This window comes from Passer domesticus, chromosome 3 (assembly GCF_036417665.1).
Source record: "Passer domesticus isolate bPasDom1 chromosome 3, bPasDom1.hap1, whole genome shotgun sequence".
Lineage (NCBI taxonomy): Eukaryota > Metazoa > Chordata > Aves > Passeriformes > Passeridae > Passer > Passer domesticus.
In genome coordinates, this window is record NC_087476.1 from 45,827,413 (window position 1) to 45,849,615 (window position 22,203).

Below are 22,203 nucleotides of genomic sequence, written 5' to 3' on the forward strand. Positions count from 1 at the left end.
GGCTTTCAGAAAATTCCTCTGCATCTACAATTATTAATAAATGTTAACTGTTTATCAGTTACAGCTATGATCTGTCTCACTCCCTTCAGTATAATCTTACTGTCCTGAGAATGCCACTTGAGACACTAAAAACTGAAACAACCCAGACCCGACAAGAGAGTTTTGATATATTTGAAGATGAAGGACTTTCAACACAGGGGGGAAGTGGTAAGAAAACACATCTAATTAAACTGATGTTTTTGGTCATGAGTGTATTTAAAATATGTTCCACTTAGGTTTACTTTTGAGAAACATTCATGTCTTCTGTTGTTGGTCAGTAATGTCCTAACAGTTGTGAGTTAATAAAAGATTTTGTGAAGTGCCAAATACATTTCAATGTGAACAATGTGATTTCTAGAGGTGTGTAGTCATTGTTTTAAGTTGCAGTGCAACTGGGGAAGATGACTGAGCATGCTGACATTTTTCAGCAATTGATTACTCAACTGACTTTTGAGTCTCCCAACAGGAATGAGTTACAAGGAGAGTGGGATTCAATAACTGATTAAGTACCAATAATTTTTTTTTGTTTTATATTGGAGAATGCTGACAACAGAGGAACTTTATGAAATTAGCATCATCTTACTGTAGTAATCCCTATCAAGAAACATAAGAAAAATTACTCATTTCATTTGGAAACTTCAGCCTTCAGTTTGGGTCTAATGTATTCATAAGAGTATAAAGATGAGCAGCCAGAGAGAAAAACTATTTTCTCTTCCTTTTTCTTCGTGCACACACACACAGAGAAAGTTTCTTCTGAAATTCTTAATTTTATTCTGTTGAATGAAACCCCCATGCCCCCAAGAAAAAGATATTAGTGACATAGTCATATATATCATAATACCAGCAGCTGATTATCAAATACTACAATATCAGAAAGGACCATAAGGAATGAAGAGAGCAATAATTCGTCTTCTGCAAAGACTCTAATCTGGAGGATCCCTCAGGAATTCTTACAAAGGCACCATCTCTACTATGTCATTGTAAAAACAATCAAAGATGAAGATGTCCTAACCTTGACCCCATCAGCTCTGTGTGCTACTCACCTGTATAATCATAGAATATGTGTAACAAATAGCCACCTGTCATTTAAGAATTAATTCTCACCAAAGTAATGCTGCTAGTAGTAAGAAAGAGAAAAAATTGCTGGCTAAGTGCTTGTGACCAGCTTCTCCTGACTGTCTAAACTCCTTGATGAAAATATTTTTGTTACGTCAGTTTTCCCTGGGCTTACAGTAAGTTGGGTCTAGGTAGCAATAGTTTGTTTAACAGCTGCATTTTCATCTGCAGTCTGTAAAAAGAACTCCTTTTTCGTCCAGTGGAACACTTGACTGCTGTAGTTGTCTGCTATAATTGGCATTCATAGTGCTACAATATAAATCTTCCTGTCAGAAACTTAATTTGAAAAAAGGGTGAAAAAATACAAGCAGTAGAATTCTTGTCTTATTTCTTCTAAGTTTCAGATTCATTCAATTCCCTCTACCACCTTTCAGTGACAGTTGTCATCTTGGACCTGATATTTGGAATAGAAGACTCTGATTCCAGATATATCAGAAACAGAATTTTAACTTGTAGGTCTACAATAGCTGTGTTTCTTTGCGTTAGTGCAAATAAGGAAAACTGTTGAATCGTGTGAAAAAGGATTGATGCTCATGATCTTCCAGAACCTAGTAGGTAATTAGAGGTGATGCAGAATTGAGAAACTTATAAGTTCTCCTGTATGGAGGAATTCGCAACTTTATTTCTCTTGTTATCAAATCCCTTGATACTACTCTGTAAACATCTCTTTTCAATACTGAAGTACATCAGTAACTTCTGCATGAAGGCACTCAGTCACAACAGTGACTGGCAACTCCAGAAAAACTGCAAATCCTCATAAAGGCTGGACTTCAGCATATTCCTGGAATTATCTGTGTTCAGCAAACCTCAAGGATGCAAGTAAATGCTACACTGAGGTGCAGTGAAGGGAAAATCAGAACAAAGATCCAATGTCCTGGATTTTAAAGCAGGTGTGCTTGTTTCTTAATTGCTAATGCATTTTCACTGTAACAACTTCCTAGGTGTATTTGGGATTTGCAGTAAGCCTTACGAGAAGTACGTGTGGAATGCCAAGCTTCTGGAAGCAGTAAGAGATGCTGTTCATCGTGACTGGCTCCTGTATATTATTCATGGATTCTGTGGGCAATCAAGTATCCTTCTACTGTTGTAATGAATTTTGGTTTATCAATTTTGAAAAAACCCTGTTTGAACATTGAATTATTTCTTTGTCATATAAGTACCACTTTATTTTATACTTATGATTTGGGTTTTATTTTCATGACTTTCCAAGTAAGAAATATAGTTATTGTAAGAGCACCCTAAGACAGGTAGACTGCCTTTTCAGTGAGGTTCTGTTTATAAGTGTGGGGTTTAATGGTAAAGAACTTGAGAGGATTTTTAGGCTCAGCTGTATTTTTTCGCAGATGTTTGAGGAAAGGGAGAAAAGCAAAGGAGAACTGAACTGCTGACTGATATGTTTAAGCCATGACATTGCCATAGAAATGCTCTCCTACTAATCTTCTCTAAAACATTTTTTAGTCACTGAGATTTGCAGAAATTCTTGTGTTTACTGTCTTTATGTTGAAGACAATGATGGAACTTCAGCCCTGTTGTGTGAGGAGCACTAGGACGTGAAAGTCTCTTTTCTTGACTATATACTATTTTAAATGGTTAAAAGGGTCTATGTACATTGTAGCAGGAGGAGCAAAGGTCCAAATGCATATCACAGTCCAAAGAAATGTCAGGTTATGTGTTAAGAATTTAGTGTATTACAAAGACACTGTTTTATTCACCAACACTATCATGTTAGCTTAAAATTTCTGGGGAAGCAAATACAATTATGAAGTTAACGTTAGTGGTGTCTGCAAAACTTAATTTTGCTTTTTTATGATTGTAAGACTGTTGATCATTGGCTTAGTCACCAGACAAAAAGCTAGATCTGTTTTTGTATGCCACTATTTCATTTGTGATCTTACTTAATCAAAGGTGGATCTCACCACCAACATTATGCCTGCAGCTGCAGGAGTGAGCAAATGTCTTCTTAACTGTTTCTTGTGCCTCCCTAACGCTGAGGAAGCAATGATAGTCACACTAGGCTCTGATTCTGTTTGGTTTTAGTAAAATGGAAAAAGATTGTAAAAAAACCATCACTGCATCCATAGTGTGTTTGCCTCTGGCTTTCAGTTATTGTTACTTAAGTGGTTGCAAATTTGTATATTTTTCCAAACAAATAATTAGAGGATGACTAATATACTTCACCTGAAAAGGAAGCTCTGAAGTTTTAATCCAAATATTCACAAAGGCAGCATTTGCAGTGCTAGTGTATCTTGTATCTATTTCATCTCCATTGTCATTTCATAAAATAGAAAGGCTGCTTCTCTTCTGTAGGTTCTGAAAAGTGGGTGATGTATTGCAATGTAGACTTGCTTTTCAAATTCTTAAAACGGATTGTTGGAAAGGGCAATGTTCTCTTCCAGCTGCAAAATAAGTCTGGAAGTGATATCACTGTTAAGGTGATTTTAGTAAATCAGATGTACAGGTTTCATACACTTTTGTTAGACCTTACTTTTGCATGCGTAAAGTAAGTGAGCAAAAAATTGCATGTGACATGTAAACCTTAACTTCTCTTTCAAGAACTGTTAATATATGGCCGCCCTATATATGTCACTCTCATAGCCAGAAGATCAAGCAAATTTGCTGGAACACGTTTTCTGAAACGAGGATCAAACTCTGAGGTAAATCAAATATGATTTTAGAAGTTGTTTCCTCCTGCCCCTCCCCAGTATGAAAGCTTGAACTTGACTGACTGAAGAGCTGAAATGGTTTGGAGGGTTGTTAAGGGTTTGGCTATAAATTTTGCTATTAGATGATATTATCATTATGATAGTATCATTACATTTTTCATTGGCATAATAAACTTGTTCCTAAAACAATAGATTTAATAGTTCTAAATTGTTTTGATTTTTGCCACTTGGTTTTTCAGCACTTGTTTTGATTTTTTACTCTTAGAGATAATGTTATTTCTCAAACTGAGGGAAAAATTTTAAAAATAGTAATATTCATTTGGGACAAATGGGAATTTAACCTTTGGTGTTGCTCTCAAAACTGTGGTTCAGTGTCTCACAGTTTAATTGTGCTCTGTTTGTAATGATCAATTCTCTGTACTGCATGCAGCTTTGAATGTCATGTCTACATCATATGTGTATTTCTGTTTGGTTTAGGGAGATGTTGCTAATGAAGTGGAAACTGAACAAATACTTTATGATGCTTCAGTTATGTCATTTTCTGCGGGGAGTTATTCTTCCTATGTTCAGGTTCGAGGGTCTGTCCCTCTGTACTGGTCTCAAGATATTTCAACTATGATGCCTAAGCCACCCATAACACGTGTGTACAAATTATTCTTTGTGATAGATTATGGTTAGTGCTGTGTCCTAAAGGAACATCTGAGAGAATAAGTGAAAACTGAATTTGCAGAAATGAAACAAATTGTCTCTTCACTTGTGCTTTGTGAAACCATAATTCAAAGTTAAAAATTAAGAAAAAAAATCTCCGTCTTAGAACTTTACATTTAGAAATTAAATAGGAAAGGTTCCTGTTTGAAGATGTGAGCTTTCTTTGTGGTACTTTGTGTGTGAAGTTAGCTACATTGATCTTAGTATTGTGGATAAAATATTAAACCTGTTGAAAATGGTGGAAGATGTCTGGGCTGAGATTAATGGGGCCAGAATAATTGTTCTGTATAAGCATTTCATGAAAATTTAAGAAGTTGCCTACAATTTGGCAAAGGGAATATTTTTTAACAGCTTTTGCATGAAAAGAGGGGAAAGTATTTAACTGTGTCATTACTACCAGAGAATTAATGCATCTTTTCTGAAGAGTACTATTAAGGGAAAATTCTACAGCTCACTTATCATCTTCAATTTATGTTTGTTTCAGTGGACCAAGCCGATCCTTATGCACACGTTGCTGCTCTTCACTTCGACCAAATGCTTCAGAGATTTGGCTCTCCCATTATTATATTGAATCTTGTGAAGGTACAATATTTTGAATATGTTCTATGTGTTTAATTTTTAATATTATGCTTCTTTCTGTAGAGTTGCTGTGTAATTTTGGTTATGTTCTAAAACTAATATTAGCTTACAAGTGGAATATTTTCTTCATAAATCCTGCAGGATATGGTACATAACTCTGCCTCCACTACAGCTCTTCAAAAACCAAATTTCCCATATTTAGAGATTTCTTACAGTAATCTTTCACTGTTCTATTCAGGTTTTTGCTATTACCCATTAGATCTAAGTCCAAATAAATTTATCACTAAATTTAATTTAGCACTAAAAACTACTGAAATAGTATGCTTCCATTCAAAGTGAAGGTGCAACTAGATGACCTTAAGGTCTGTTCTAACTCAAACCATTCTGTGGTTCTATGAAAACCAATGTTATATTCAGGCAGTAACAACACACTTCTAATTTTCAAAAATTTTTGCAAGACTGGGAGATGGGAGCTGTTGTTTGCCATCTCCTGCCAGTAATGGAGAATTTCCTTTTGTCCTCCTATATTCCACAATTGAATATATGCCTGTGCTTTTGCTTCTCTTTTGTAGTTCTTCACTTCATTTACTTTACAACTTTTATGATGTAATGTTATTTTCTGTGTTTTCTTCTTTACGCTTACAGCATACCATTTTTCAGCCAATGGTTATGCACAGTTAAAACAGGTGATTTCTACTACTAATACAAAATGATTGTTAAAACCTAGAGTGTTCAGATTTTTCTACCTTTTCTGTTCTTATTTTAATTGTACTATTTATGAAGAACTGCCTGCTGCTGTTACAGCTTCCTCTTTTGATTTCCATTATATATTCATACATGTACGTGTGCATGTGTATGGGTTATATAGGTTTGTTAATGAAAATGTTGATGTTAAATTCCTTTTCTTTTTGCTAAAGGAACGTGAAAAAAGAAAGCATGAAAGGATTCTCAGTGAAGAACTTGTTGCTGCTGTGACATACCTCAACCAGTTCTTACCCCCAGAGCATGCAATCATATATATACCCTGGGATATGGCCAAATACACTAAAAGGTAGAAAAAGTCTTGTCTGTACTAGTACTTGTAGCTGCAATGCACATATGGAAGCAAATGTTACTGAACAAAGCATCAACTTGCAAACAAAACAAGGGAATGTGAATCAGGATTATCATACATCCTTTTCTGCCTCATTCATATTTTTGAATCACAGAAAGTTTGGTCAGAAAAAATCTGTGTGATGTAAAAATCAAGGAGTTTTAGGGTTTTTTTATGTCTCTGCTTCTAGTTTATGTAATATTTTTTATCAAAAAGAAGCAAAATTGCTCAGATGCATTCAGTTTCTCTCTTCTGTAAAATCTAAGAAAACCATGGACATAATTATTGTTGAATTAATAAAGCTGTAATATGGGCCTGTTTTTAAATAATTTTTGTTATGAAAAAACTTTTCATGTAGTGAGATTATTTTTTTTTTTTAGTATTAATGTATCTTGACTGTCTCTTTTTTTTCCCCCCTCTCCTCAGCAAACTTTGCAACGTCCTTGACAGACTGAATGTGATTGCAGAAAGTGTAGTGAAGAAAACTGGATTTTTTGTAAATCGACCTGATTCCTACTGCAGCATCTTGCGTCCAGATGAAAAGTACCTATAATTTATTTGGTGCATAATGAATAGCACCTATTCCTTTGAAAGCTGTTTGGAATTTCTATGTTTATTAAATTATTTGTTATTTTAAGACTTATTAATTTGGAAATTACTAAGTGACTTCTTTTGAAGCATATTAATAAGATAATTGTAATCTAAATGCTACTGAGTTTGTTGTTAACCAGTGGATTTTATGGTTTTATAAATACAAAATTTAAAACTTTTTTTTTAAAAATAGAAACTGCATTTGCTTAGACTGCTGCAGATGAAGTCTCAAGTAGCTGAAAATCCAGAAGTAACTATTTGTCACTGAGTAGATCAATACATGATACAATCTGATATTTTATGAAATAATTTGAAAGTAATTCTGTTTTGTTTCTTTTTCAGGTGGAATGAACTGGGAGGTTGTGTTGTTTCCACTGGTCGCTTGCAGGTACTAAAATATACTTTTTTAGTTCATAGTTATAGTAATGTAGGTCAGCATTCCCAAAGAATGGTCAATCATTTCACTTAAATGCGTGTTTGGTCACTCACAGACTTCTCTTAAATTAATATTTATAGTATATATTATTATGGCTGTCATTCCTAGCAATCTAATTGGGAATTAGGGCCTTAAGTTCTTGCATGGTACCCCAAAACCTTGTGGTGTTGGAATTGCATCTTTGCTGGACTTAGTCTGAGAAATGTTTGTATTTTAAACTGGTTTCCATTACTGTTCAGTCTGTAATGTTACCAGTGCAGTGAAAGTTAAACCAGCATTTTAGCAAACTGTGTCATAAAATGTTCTACAGAAGACCATACTTAAGCACATAAGATAAGCACATACTTAACCCTGCTAACATATTCATACACATGAAGGTGGGTTACTGACATTTTCACCAGTGCTGAATATTCTGTACATTGTTACAGTTTCCATAACTAAAAGAAAGTAAAACTAGAAACATGTCTTCCTTTAAGGTCAGATAAGTACTGGCTAAACTGCAAACCATACAGTATCAAATTTATACCTGAATGTTGCAGTTACATTCTCTGAACACAGGGCTTATTCTTAAGAAGCATTAGTTGCTTTGATTATACTTGCCATTCATAATTTTGTATTTCTTGCAAGTTAGAGAACATGTGACCATTCCTGTACTGGCTGATCACTGGGATATGTTTGTTGAGGGTGGACAAACAGCAGAGCAGATAAAATTTGACATAATTTGAGATTTGATAAGAATTAGCTAGCAGTAAAAAAAGTAATAATCATAAGTGTAGTAATTTGTTGATTAAGATAAATCTCTTACTTGGATTGCTTTACCAGACTGGAGTCCTCCGAACCAACTGTGTGGACTGTTTAGATCGCACTAACACAGCCCAGTTTATGGTGGGGAAATGTGCTTTGGCCTACCAGTTGTATTCATTGGGATTGATTGATAAACCAAATTTACAATTTGATACAGATGCTGTAAGGTAAGATAGATTAATAGAGTGTGTCATGGTTTGAATTTTTAATTTTGAGTCAAGAGATTATGGAGAATTATGTCCATGTAGAAGAAGCGTACAGTTATTTCTGCTGGAATGATTTCATGTTTATTCATCCAAGTTTAAAATGTCTTTGATACTTGAAATCTTGAGAAAATCCTGTCATGCTGAAAGTTCGATCTTCCAGAAAAGAATATTAATCAGTCTTATGGTGTAAGTGCTTGACTTCATCCTTTTTATATGCCTAAACTTAGAGATGTGTTTTCCTTTGAAATAAATTTAAGAAAACCTCTGCCCCAGTTTTTTACACTTGTTTCAATTGCTTAAGGCAAAATGCTGACTGAGAGTGAAAACTGAAATACATACTTTCATGGAGAATGCCAAACTGATAATTGTATAGAAGTACATCTTACCTTGCTATTTCCTACTTTTTCTTTGGGAAGATTTCATGGTTTTTGATTTATTGAAGAAAAGTTTTTTGGCAAGATTGTTCTTTCAGATCAAATGTCGATGGTACTTATACAAGCATCCTCAAACTCTTTATGAAAACCCAGCATTTGTATTGAAATGCTTTGGGGGTCAGGGTGAGCTAAGCTGCTTAACTTACTTTTTCATTCCCTTTTTCATTTCATTTCACCTGGGGAGGTGTTGGGGCTTGTTTTGTTCTGGTTTGGGGTTTTTTTGCCTCTTAACTAAACTGCCAGTATTTTGTAGCAAAATGTCATCCTTGTCATAATCTTGCTCAAGCAAGGCCATAGTCTCCATTTCTGAGAAGCACCTTCCAGTCTCTTATCTTTTAGACTGAGCACCATCTCCTTAAGATAGCCTCTTTTTGTCTTGTTTTTGTCATTGATTGGAAGCTTGTTTAATTTTTGCTATTTGGACTAGTCCCAGTTTGGATAGTGTCAACTTCTTGATGCCAGAGGACTTTTTAGCCAGCTCTCCTTGTTCAAGTCAATTCTTAGCCAATTCTTCTTGCTTTCTACTTACATCAAGATTTTCCAGCTCCAGCAAATGTTACCTGACTGCCATACACTTTCCTTACAAGTCATGTTTATTCATTTTGTATCTTTGTTTCATCATTATTGTAACTAGAGATTTTTGGAAAGTTGTGCTAATTTCATTCCTGGTATACTTAGCAGAAAATGTAGCTTGAGATATTGATGTGTTCTGTCCTTTTAATGCATTAAAAATGCCTTGATTAGTGAAGATATATAGTTTATTTTCTCCCCATTAAGTAGTAGGACATGTTAATCTTCTTCCTGAATCTACAGAACTGCATGCTCTGTGTGAATCTCTGCTTTTATGTCAAAAAGTAATGAAAATCTCTAAGTCTAAACCTTCTCAGTAATTATTATGTCTGAATAAAATTTTCACATATTTATCTGAATAAAGGTGAAGAAATTGTATTGCACTTGTAGAAAGATTCTATTATATCTTTTCTTAAAAAATTATATTCAAAAGTTTCATAGATGACACATTTTGCTTTTCCTTCAGATTATTTGAAGAATTGTATGAAGATCATGGGGACACACTTTCTCTGCAGTATGGAGGCTCTCAGCTTGTCCACAGAGTAAAAACTTATAGAAAGATTGCCCCATGGACTCAGCATTCTAAAGATATTATGCAGACACTCTCAAGATACTACAGTAATGCTTTCTCAGGTAAATTTAAGTGCTTTCTTTCAAGCCATTGTTTGCAAAACATCTTACTCATGAGGTTTCAATAATCTACACTATAACCTTATGACAGAGTTCCTCTATACTATAATTTCCAAATAATTTAGTAATATCTCAAATAGGTATTCTGATTTGATGATTTATTTATTTATCCTGTGTTGTTGCATGCAGCCCTTTATTTAGAAAATGCACACATGTAGCACTGCATCTGTCAGTGACATTTGTAGATCAGTAGAGAAGCAGGCAGGTGTTGCAGAGTTTTAAAATGTTGGACAGAATGTCTTCAGCAAATATAAGGAAACTGGTAAATCTAAATACGGGTAGAAGGCTTCATGTGGAGTATTTCTTGTGTTGTTTCTGAGAGCTCAAAACAAAGCCAGCTGTAATGCGTGTAATTGTTTTTTGTAAATAGGAACTACAAACTGTTAAATCTGTGGTAGAAAAGGCAAAATTAAATTCAAAAACCAAGTAAAAAAGCAAATTTTTTCAGTTAAGCTGTAAAATATTAACTTATTTCTTTATTAGCTCATAACACTGATTAGTTGAATACTGAGTGTTCTACTTTCCTCTGGGCAACATTGCTAAGGGAAAACTTCTTTGAAAAATGCTGAGCCTTATCTTATGAAAAATAAAAAAACAACTGTTTTATGTTTAGAAGTCTTACAAAAGATCTAAAAGAATGATCAAAGGACGGTCTAAGACAAGTCAGAAGTGCAAACACTGAATGCTACCATGTTATAAATATTCTGTCAGTCCTCTATTACTCTTTCTCACAAAAGTTGCATAGCCAAGGGTGGAAGCACCATTTTTTCTTTGTCTTAGCAGACTGCAATTATTTAGAGACTGTGTACTTTAAAACAGTGAGGTGGACAATGGCTAGAAATACTTCCGTAATCTCTGTTTTCTTTGGCTGAAATTATTGCTTTTGTGTATATAACAATGTTGAGAGTGCACCATTCAGAGTAACTTTTCTGAATGTAAATCACATAATTTGTGTATCATATTTGTCCAAACTAAATGGGAAATGGAGAAATTGTTATTTCAGTAATGTGGTCTCTTATTGTTTGCATTGGCAATAAAGTCTGGCTTCATCAATTCTTTTGAGCCAAATGTAGCACACTTGCAGTGTCACCTGTACTGTGACATAGAAGATGGAACAAATCTCTGAGCTGTTTATGCCAGCCACTGAAATGGTTGGGTAGAAATCTGAGCAAAGTTCTAGGTTCACATTTGGGAATGTGGTCTGCTTGCAAGTATAGTCATGATATGCATGTCTTCTAGTAATAAAAGAATGTGCTCTAAAAAAGATATTAAAAAAGAAGAAAAAATTTAGAAATAAAGTCCATCATGTCATCTCAATGAACTTGTAGGAAAATACACAGACATTAGTCTTTACTGAAGTCAATACTGTCCTTGTATGAAATTTTCTTAAAGGTACTGCACACTTTCCCCAATTTAGTTATGATTTTGGTATTTGATCCCATTTGAGGCAAATATTTTTGGTGCTGTGTGCTTTCCTTGTGTTTGAAGATGACATTGTTGAAATGTAAGATTTGGTGTCATATTTACTTTGTTGCATTTTTAGTATGGAGTTTTAAAATATTTGTTTCAATGAAATTTAAAGGTTCACTGTCCAACACTGCCTGTTCAGAGGGCAACAACTAGCTTGTTAATGTGGCACATTGAGAGAGATAATTTTATTCTTTAAGTTTTCTAAGAAAGCAGAGAAAAAGGAAAGTTTTAGAACAAGATGCTGATTTGCTACACTGCATTTATTATTGTTGCTATCAATCATATATCCTTTAAAATGCATATAAAAATCTGAGGGTTAGCTAGTTCATGAATCAGCCTTTGCTTGTGTTTCTGATCTGAGAAACATTTTTTTAATGCTTGTGTATTTTATGTGCCTGAATTGAACAGACTCATAAAATTTTAGTGATTCCCTTGGGGTCATACAGTATGTAAGATTCAGAGCAGGGTTGGAAGAGGCCTACTATCACTGCTTCCTAAATATGTCTCTTAGCCACACATTACTTCTTGTCGATCATTAAAGTACATGAATCTAAAAATAATCTAGTCTTACGAGAAAGTATTTTCATCTGTTGACCTCAATGCTCTTAGGATAATTACTACTAATTAAGCTGTAAGGATGAGAAAAAGTAAGACACGTATTGAGTGATAATTTGATGGAGCTTAGAATATGACAAGCTAAATTGATTATTTAAACCAACAGGAAACAAGTCCAAATTACTAAAAGATGTTTGTAAAATTTAATCATTTTACTATGTATTGGCAAGAAAATCCCAAAGAATTCATCATTTGTATGTTTTGTTGGAAACTTGTGTTGTATGGATATTGTTTAATTTCATCAAGTCATTTTTCAGTTATTTAGGCTGCAGTAAATTCACTAAGATATGTCAGATTTCCTGAAACATGCCTTACTCCATGCATGTGCTGCATGCACGCATGTGGAAGACAGAGTTGCAGTGTGAGGTCCGACTCCTGCCAAGCCTGGGGGAGAAGCCAAGGGAAGAGGCAGTGTTGGTACGAGCCCCACGTGCCCTGCAGTGTAGCAGCTCTGCTGTAAATGAAGTTCCATGGTGCTGCTTGAAGCCCAGAGGGCCCTGCAGCAGTCACAGGACACAGACACTCTGAGGAGCAAAGAGAAGCAGTGTCTGAATGGGCTTGAGCTGTGCTGTGCTCCTGGTGTTAAGTGTGCCTCTTGTCTAACAGATGCAGACAGGCAAGATTCTATCAATCTCTTTCTGGGAGTGTTCAAGCCTGTAGAAGGAAAGCCACATCTCTGGGAACTTCCCACTGATTTTTATTTGCATCACAAGAACACCCTCAGTCTGTCACAGACCAGGCAAAGGTATTTTGCTGTTTTATTTTTGGGGGTTTTTTTGTATTGCTCTAATACATTGTAAAAGATATACATTGCTAACCAAATAATTAGGCCAGTCTGTCAATAACTTGCTTACTGTTTTTTATGTTTATACAAAAGCTTAAAAAACACCTGCAAGAGATTACCAAAAAATGCTGAATGTTGGTATTTCAAATGATTTTAGTATATTTTCCTGTGGTACTTAAAAATAAGTTTAATTTCGTATGAAATTCTATCCTTCAGTAAAATGCTTCAGTGTTGTACTGAACTACAGTTACTACAGTTTCATTAAGCAATATGTAGGTGCATTCTTCATTGTCAGATTTAATAATGGTTGAATTTAAGATTATATGAAAAGAATAACATTTCTTTTTCTATATACTGCACTTAGTCTGCAGCTGTGCATACCAAGAAACCCATGATTTTCTACCTTCCTTCCAGCCTATGTCTAACCTGTTTTGAAGACTATTTTTCTGCATTTGCATTCCACTGTAGTTGCATGGTAATATACAGAAGTAATAAAGTATAAAATTTTAAAGTAATTCAATTGCTTCACAGAGGGAAATTATTTTTTTAAGACTATGAATACTGTGTATTTTAAAAAAAATCCATTTTAACAAAGCGGACAGTACTCAATTTGTCAACTAAACAATCTCTTAGGATTTTGGCTGGTTTTATCTTTATTCATTTTGTGAGCTATAGAGCCCTTTAGTACAAATGACAGATGTGAATATCTGCATTTAGATTTTTGTCTGGGCAAAACTGCAGCTGTTTAACCAGTGTGATCAGTCCCTGTTGGCTGCTTGTTGTGTTAACCTGTTGCAGCAGCTGGCGCATGATATGGCTCTTTCTGAATTCCACTCCTCTTGTACTGTCTCCTGAGGCTTCTCTTAAAGGTAGCTTATATGAGCCATACAACCAAGTGCTATTTCAGGCATACATTAAACATGCAATATTAATTTTCTCAACTACTTGTTCTGAACATTATTGTATGTCTAAAATTAATTCAGCTGATATATTGCAAATATGCAAATGTTCTTGTCTCCCTTTCATCTGTTACTCTGTTAAAACAGGCCATCTCTTATTTGTCACACATACTGTTCTCAAATGAGGTGGAATATTAAAAAGAAATATTGTTACGCTTAATTTGCTTGTTAATTATTTTTACCTTTCATTCTAACCAGAATTTCTTCTGAACAGTTATAATATACAATCAAGATGTTTCATTATGTGAATAAAATGACACCTTCCTGTAATAACTAGGTGAAATAAATATGTGAAAAAAAAACTCCTCTAAGTGATTTTTTGTTTCTACCAAACATTTGGACAAGTTCTTTGTGTCACTTTTCCCTGCCTGTCTGTGTAGTGCCTCTTTAAGGTTCCTTGGGCACAGCAGCAAAACAAATAACGACACTCGTAATGAAATCAAGGGTATAGGAGAAGATGATGTCTCCTGTCATGGAAACTCCTTTGACTATCTGTGCTTTTCCTATATTGTAATTGCCTCCTCATCAGGAGGAAGATATTTAATAAGGTTCATATCTTACTTCTATATAATTAATGATTCACGTGAAAGGAATATGGAAAAGAAGACTTTGTGTTGCCATGTAACTTATCATTTATGCAGGCAACAAAACTGGGTGTGCACATAATTTCTGAAGATAGTGGAGAAAATTGCTTACTAGCATGGTACCTTGAGAAGAGGCAGGGCCATCAGGCATAATTCATTCCTTATTGTCTAGGATATACACAGTTCTTGAAACTGAAGTGTGTTTTCCTGCCTGTACCATCTCCTAAATCCCACTAACAAGCCTATCCCTGGCCATGGGAATACACCCATTGTGTCTGCTGCAGATGGCTACATTGACAGGAGTAGGAGATAACCATATTAATACTGATAACAGCCCTCACAGTATTGTGAATACACAAGTATTTGAAATAAAAATCAATGAAAACAATTGTATTTTCATTCTATGTAATGAAATAGAGGAAACTATCAGAATAAATCAGATAAGAAATTAAAGTATATTTGAGAAGAGACAATAAAAATGTGTAAACATGAATGAAAGCTAAAACATACTTTGTTTTATGAATGTTGCTTGACTTCCTTTGTTGTTTTACAGAAATCTTGAATGAGCTTCCAGCAGGGCTTGAATGTTGCTGTTAGATATGCCAATGGCTCTCACATTTATGACAGCTGTTATATCAAAATGTATTTCTTTGTGTAGAAGTCAGCTGCTTTGACAGTCATCTGATCTTATTATCATTGACCTTCACTTCTTCATACATTTTTCCTAAATTTTGGGATCTGAATAACATCTGGGAAGGGATGCCTTCCCCCCACTCCTCCCACTCTCCAAAGACCAAAACAAGAGAAATACATAAATACTTTTGATATGTACTAAGGCATCAATACATTAATTTTCAGTGCTGTAGAGGTAGGAACCTGAAATGTATTTTTTTAATGAAGCAAAACCACTCTTCTGTCCATACCTGTATTGAGTTTCATGTATTTAAATTTCTTGATTTAAGGGCAAAGTAGTTGGACAGGGGCCTGTTGAAATCCTCCCTCCAATTCAGCAATGTTTGCTGAAGTGACACTGTATGGATGGGCTGGGTACAAGATCCAGTCTCCTGTACCAATTGTGTTTCTGTTTTTCCTGTACAGCTATACTTACTGGTGGACCACAGGTGTGCTAAAGCATTTGCCTCTTCCTTTTGATGAAGGTAGGACCTATATTTGCTCCTTGCCTTGCAGAGTATCTTGAAAAAGAAGTTTTAGTCACAAATGCTTTTTAGTTGTTTTAGATCCCAAGTCTGAAAAAAAGAGTGTTTCCATAATGGTTTCTTAAATACTTCTCCATCCCCTCCCCCTCCAAGGAGATACTATTTTTTAGTTGCAGGTGGTTGCAAGAGCTGCCTCAGTGACTAAAACTTGACCTTCATACGTTTGTGAGCCAGGGCACACTTGATTATTTTTTTCTTTTTTTCTTGTCTATTAGCATATATTTATAGTCTGTGCTGGTGGTCCTATTCCTGTCACAGATGACACAATATAGCTGGTGTGTCTTATTTCTCCAGGGTGCTGTGGAGCATGTTTTATTAGGAATTGTCATCATGAAGTGAAATCAAATTACAGTGGTTGATAATGCATATTTATTAAAGATGTGCAATGAATCTTCTTCATGTCATATTTCCTTGTCTCAGAGGGGATATGACTGTAGGAAAAAAATTGCCTGGTGTGGTGGCTAGGTGAGCAGGCTGCTGTTTGATTGGATTTTTGCAAGAATCAGTAATTGCTAGTAAAAAGATTATTTTTTTCCCCCTCAGTGACATGTGCTGAAAACAGACGCAAGTTGACAGTGAAGAAATTCCACAAATATGAAGAGGAAATTGATATCCACAATGAGTTTTTTAGGCCATATGAGTTGAGCAGTTTTGACGAGACCTTCTGCTTGGCAATGACCAATTCTACACGGTATATTGGGATTGTTTGTGACTCTAAATGCTTGAATGGATTTAGTGTGATTTGGTGTGAATTAAATATGCATTTGATTTATTAGGTTAAATATGTGTCATTTCAAATGTAGCAAAGTTCTTGAAACTAAATCACAATGCTACATGGAAATGTTACTCTAAGAAAAAATTGGTTGGAATAGCAATTAGATTTCCAATTATTTTTTGTTATGGAGTGCCTAGTTGTCTGGGCACTTGATGCCTGAGAGATGAACATTTCTCTGTTGATTCAGATCACAGAAGCTACTTTCAAAACTGTTTTCTCATTGTTCTGCTCTCGTTTTGCAGTTGTTTTCTTCATCTGGTTCTCACAGCTGGTCAGATATTTTTGGGGTTTTTTTGTTGGCAGCAGTCAGCTGGCTATTCGGAGCATAATCTGAATCATGGTTTGACTAAAGATTTCCAGGCAGATTATGTTTCACTTAGCTGTTTGACCCAATTTGTGTGTTGGCAGCATTTTGAAAACAATGTATGAAGCACTGAGTTATCAGGCCTCTTCAGCACAGGAATGGAGCACGATGCTTTAGCATCTTTGGCAAGTGGTGATACTTGTAGATGTTTTATGGAACTAAATAATGCAACTAAAGCTTTTTAAATACCGAGGTTATGTGTACATCAACTTGAAATTATAAAGTTAGAACTTGATATATCTTTATGATTATACTTTTTCTTTAGTTCCCAGGTAGATGTTAGAGGTGGTTCTTCCAGAAAATTTAAACATTTTATGTGTTGCACTGTGTTGATAAACACTTTTTCCTTTCTATTTTGGCAGAGATTTTATGCCTAAGAATGTGGGAATTGATCCAAGTCCATTCACTGTTCGTAAACCTGATGAAACTGGAAAATCTGTGTTAGGGTAAGTGTGAAATCAGAAATTTTGTTCTGGTTTAATAGTAATAAAAATATATAAAATCTTATGTGTATGTCTGTGAAGTATATTCTATGTTACATGGGAAATAAAAAATTTATTGGTGTTATACTGCAGAATTGTACACTTTGAAAATCATGTCTCATTTGAGATTTTTATTTGACACTAGGAATTCTTAATTTGACTTGTTTAATATTTTCTGTTTTCTGATTCTTCAAAGTGAAATTCATGAGAAGATTTTATCAATAATATACAGAAGTTATTAAAATTTTATCATCTATTCATCGTAATGGCAACTCTGTTCTCTATTGGAGTTGACAGCGGTGCATATTTTCTTGTTGTCTTTAAAAAAATGATAAATTTTTCATAAATAGTGCATGTTCTGAAACAGCAATAAATGCCGATTTCAGCATTGTCTTTGATAAAATATGCTATTAAAATATTTATGGATAAAAATATATAAAACAATCCAGCAACAGTTGCTGGACAAACGAATGCTTCATTTAGCTGCTTTTGCATCCTGGACCTGCTTTGTTACTCTATTTGCTCCACTGCTGTGTCCCACAGGGGCTGTGCAGAATCTTCCTGAATTCATTCTCTCTTTGGTAGCTCATATTAAGGAAACCTTTTGTCAGTAGTTACTGTGCTGTCACAGCATTATAAGTTCCTCTGAAAACTTGCTGTTTTGTTAAACACTAGAACGTTTGACTCTCATGTGCTCTTGTCCTGAGGGTCTCATTGTGAATAAATGTTGAGAGTAGACTGTGCTTATCACCAGTAGAACCTCATTTTGTGCTACTGATTCCCTGGGAATAAACAGGAAGACTGTTCAATGTTACACAGTTTATCTCTGCTAAGATTTTGAGTTTATGAGTAGTTTGAGGATAATCTTTACTCTTCCGCTTTGGTAGAATGTCGGATTTTGGACTAATTTGTCTCCAGGTACTCCATTAAATAGTTGACCATTATATAATTTTCTCAGGCACTTTTATTCAAGCTCTTTGCTGTGATTTTTAGGGGTTGATGTGGGACAGAGAATCAGTTCCACCAAAGCCACATTCCAGGACTCCCTGTGTATCACTTATAAGGTTTCCTCTTCACTGACTGTGTTGTAGGGTAAAACATGGCTTCTCTCTTGCACCTCACCCATATTTAGCCTTGCACAAGGCAGTACCTTTGCCTTGCTCATTTGTCACCATCTTTTGATCTAAGACATTTCTGAAGGAAATGTGATCTCTTTTTGTCTGTAGGTGTCAGGTCCCAAGGACGCTTAGATCTTGGCTGAGTACGTGTTGGGAGTGGGTGAGGGTAACACTCTTACCAGTGTTTGGCTACCTGCTCCATTCCTCAACTTTCAGCAAAGACTGCTTTTCTTGTGACCTTCACCTCATGTAGAAAAGTAGGGAAAAATTCCTTTATTTCCCCTAAAAAGAATGCTTATGTCTTCATAACTTTCTGTACATTTCAGTCCAAGGAAATACCAGGTTCTGCTGAGTCAGAAATCAAATTCACCCGTGGTGTTATTTTCCCCAAGGCATTTCTTCCAGCTCTAAGATTTTTTTCTGATACAATAATGTCCTTGGGGGTGGGGTATGCTCTCAGATCAGAAGCTTTGAACGACTCTCCTACTTGTTTATACATGTTCCTTGAGCATATAAAGTGTAGCTAATTCAGTACAGGCATAAGCTGCTATGTGAATTTCACTTCAAGAGGCAGCCTCTGTAACAGTCCTGGTGTGCTCCACTAGGGCTCAAGTGATGCTGATGAGAGCACTAGACCTGCATCTCCAAATAGCATTTGAGCTATTTGTGAGCTCTTTTCACAGCCTTTAGCATGCAGCTGTCTTCCTTTAGAACGAGACACAGTGTCTGTCAGTGATATGTGGGACAGTCACTGCAGCAAGGAAGAGATGTTCCTTCCCTATTTCCAGGGATTTGTCTATAAACTGGCTATTCATTAGTTAATGTATATTCATTACCTGCCTTCCCTGAAAGACTGTGACAGTGGCTGAGAGGAAGTTGCAACTGAATACTCTCCTGTGGCCAGTAGGACAGGATGCAAGGCACGTAAGTCTGATATGGTTTCTGATGGGCAAAGTAATATGTACCTTTCAGAGTGCATACAGTTAAATCCAGTGTTAGCCTGCTTACATAGAGATGCTTTATCTTGAGGGTTTCCTATAAATAAAGCACCTCTTTATATTCACTAGAATTTCTTGAGTGAGAAATACATACTGCATCAAGAAATGTTGCTGATTAAAGAATTAAATTGAGGGGAGAGGTATGGAAAGTAAAGGAAAAAAGTGACATTGCCATTAAGATTTGGAACCAAGATTAAGGAAGCTATTGGAGTAGGTATTATTATTAATCAGAAAGTGAAACTTTTTCCAAGATCAAAACCAAAGATATTATGTCTCAATTAATTTTTATTCCTTTTTATTTATTCAGTTGTGGAGAGGGATTTAAGTAAAGAATCAGAGAATTGGTGGAGAAAAGCTGACAGAATCCTTTAGGCTTTCTTTAAGTGCTCTGGAATAAGAAGAGAAAAGCTGACAGAATCCTTTGGGCTTTCTTTAAATGCTCTGGAATAAGAAGAGATTAAAGAAGACAAATCAATCACAGGTTTTAAAAGATGAGTAAAAAGTTGCAGCAGAGGTTAAAACTTATTACCCTGGAAAGATTATAACCAAGATTAGGAATTCTAAATATTCATTGCTAATATCTTGCTGATTTCATAAATACACACTGCCTTTTCTAATAGAAACAAAAATAATAGAGAAGAAACTGTGCTGCAGCGTAAAACAGCTGCTAGTGCTCCTCCACCCCCAAGTGAGGAAGCAGTGTCAAGTAGTTCTGAAGATGATTCTGGGACAGATAAAGAAGATGAAGGTGCTGTTTCTCAACGTTCAACTCCAGTAAAGGTGACTGATACAGGAGACAATACAAAAATCACAGAGGTAAGAAATTACTGTGTTAGGCAAGAAAGCTTAAAATTCACATTCCCTTAAAAAAGCATTATAAAACAGTCAGAAGTAAAGCATGGAGAAATTTAGTGACAAAGGTCTCCAGTGCAATTTTTTTGTGTAGATATTAGCATAACTGCAGCACAACTGTTTGTTAACCTTTTCTGTTCTTCTTGTCATGTCATAGTGAAACACAAAGGAAAATACCATTAAAAAAAAAGAAAACTACTGTCAGAAACCTTTGGCATTTGGAAGGTGTTTGGGTCATTACATAATTTAAAATGCACCTGTATTAATGTGTTAATTCAGAGCAGTAGTGCACGTCTGATTGTTGTCTGTTACTGTGCTCTGGCACACATCATTAGGTGGCCTCAGAGCATGCAAATGATTCCTTTTCTCCAGGAATGTACTTGATCTACCTGCTTAACATCTAGTCCATGGGAGTTAACCTGGAGCAAACCCCCTGAAAGACATGTATATGAACCTGAGGTCCTGAGAACCACCTCTTGGAATTACAAGGCAATTCCTTTTGGCCAATGCCTCTTGCTTAGGTTGATTAACTGTGAATTAATGTTCATTCTGTCTAAATTTCAACCTGATTTATGTGAACACTTTTAAATTGCTGTCCCATAATTATGTGGTCTGGCATTTAAAAAAAATTAACTAACTCCAAAAATGTGCATGATAATGTTACTACACAGGTCCTATGCTATTACTGCTACTAAGGTTGCAGATAATGGCAGTGAATAAAATAGTGAAATAAATTGAATTTGCCCAGTCAGGTGGAAAGAATGTATATTTGCAGTTGTGGGCTATTAATCTTTTTTTGCTAGCATAACTCCCATTTTGTTGGAATCCCTTGGGTGCCAATTTAATGAAAATACTGAGTTGTATAATGAATTATGGTACTATCTATTTTATTAGTTCATGTAATAGTTCTTCAAATTCCTTCTTTAGATATCCATTTTGGATACCATTGAAAGTATCATAGCAAAAGGTTATGCTAATGTACACTACAGAAATTTGGAAAATACTTATGTTGTCTGGCAGGGTTGTTTTTTTTTTTTTTTTTTTAAAGCCACAGCTAATTTAAATGGTTATAGGATTGTGCATGTTATCACTTCTAAAGAAAATTAAGTATTTATGACCTTAGCATAAAATGTAGTGTCTGATAGGCAACAGAAAATTACACTGCTTTTTTTTTTTTTTTTTTGCCTCGAATCAAATTTTGATTCTATTCAGTCTTTACCCTAGGGTTGTGTGTTCTCAGATAATGGATTTTCAGCCTTCAATAGTGCAATAGTGTCTTCTTCCTAAGCAAGTACAAGCACATTTATTTATTTGTGTTTATACAAGGTATTGTATCTGAAAGTTTTCCATTATCTCTGAATAATAGAATACCTGTTCTCCAGCATATTAGATTGTTTCTAGGTTTTTTTAACAAAAATTCAAGTTGAAATTTTATTCTTGATTCCTACTATTGAATAATTTATCTCACATCAGTTTTTCTCTCTGTTTTGAACACACTTCAACACTCAGACCTAAGATTTTTTTTAGATTTTTAAGATGCTTAAATGAAAGGTGTATGTAAACACAAAGTATGATTTGAAATATTGAATTTCAATGGCTTAAAAATTGGGTGAGCTATTCTGACTTTTTAGTAATGATATGAAGAAATATATTCCAACTGATTAGCACCTTTTCATGCATTGAATTTTAGTCATAATTTACACTGTTAATTCATTCCGTTCCTTATTACCTGAGGAACTCAAAAAACTGGTTCCTTTCTGTTCACATCTTTGAGAAGTTAATAAAAATGCATTTATTCTTCTGGTCAGGACATACCTTTATGAAGTTCTTTGAATCATTTTGAACTAAGAGAAAATTGTCTTTATATTTGACCCACATGTCCTGTCAGAAACCCCCCCTCAGTTTAGCACTGAATCACTAGACACAGTTAGTGAACTATTGCATGTGCACTGATTCCTTGTTATAGTTGACTGACATGATTGCATAATATATAAAATAAAAATAGTTCTTTTCAACCTGAGGTTTGTAATTATTGCAGAATTGACAGCAGGAAATG

The 22,203-nt window shown here is 35.0% G+C and overlaps 1 protein-coding gene across 4 annotated transcripts in view; it reads left to right on the forward strand.

Moving 5' to 3' along the window:
- FIG4 (FIG4 phosphoinositide 5-phosphatase) overlaps positions 1-22,203 on the forward strand; it is a 52,078-nt gene that overhangs the window by 18,885 nt on the left and 10,990 nt on the right. For 3 of the 4 annotated variants that reach the window (XM_064412897.1, XM_064412898.1, XM_064412899.1), the window contains 15 exons: positions 59-207; positions 2,097-2,225; positions 3,709-3,809; positions 4,296-4,458; positions 5,011-5,108; positions 6,023-6,156; positions 6,625-6,741; positions 7,132-7,177; positions 8,048-8,196; positions 9,706-9,872; positions 12,621-12,759; positions 15,440-15,498; positions 16,102-16,249; positions 17,060-17,143; positions 19,916-20,111. In XM_064412897.1, the coding sequence (XP_064268967.1) occupies positions 59-207; positions 2,097-2,225; positions 3,709-3,809; positions 4,296-4,458; positions 5,011-5,108; positions 6,023-6,156; positions 6,625-6,741; positions 7,132-7,177; positions 8,048-8,196; positions 9,706-9,872; positions 12,621-12,759; positions 15,440-15,498; positions 16,102-16,249; positions 17,060-17,143; positions 19,916-20,111 (1,879 nt within the window). The other variant, XM_064412900.1, reaches the window with a different exon arrangement.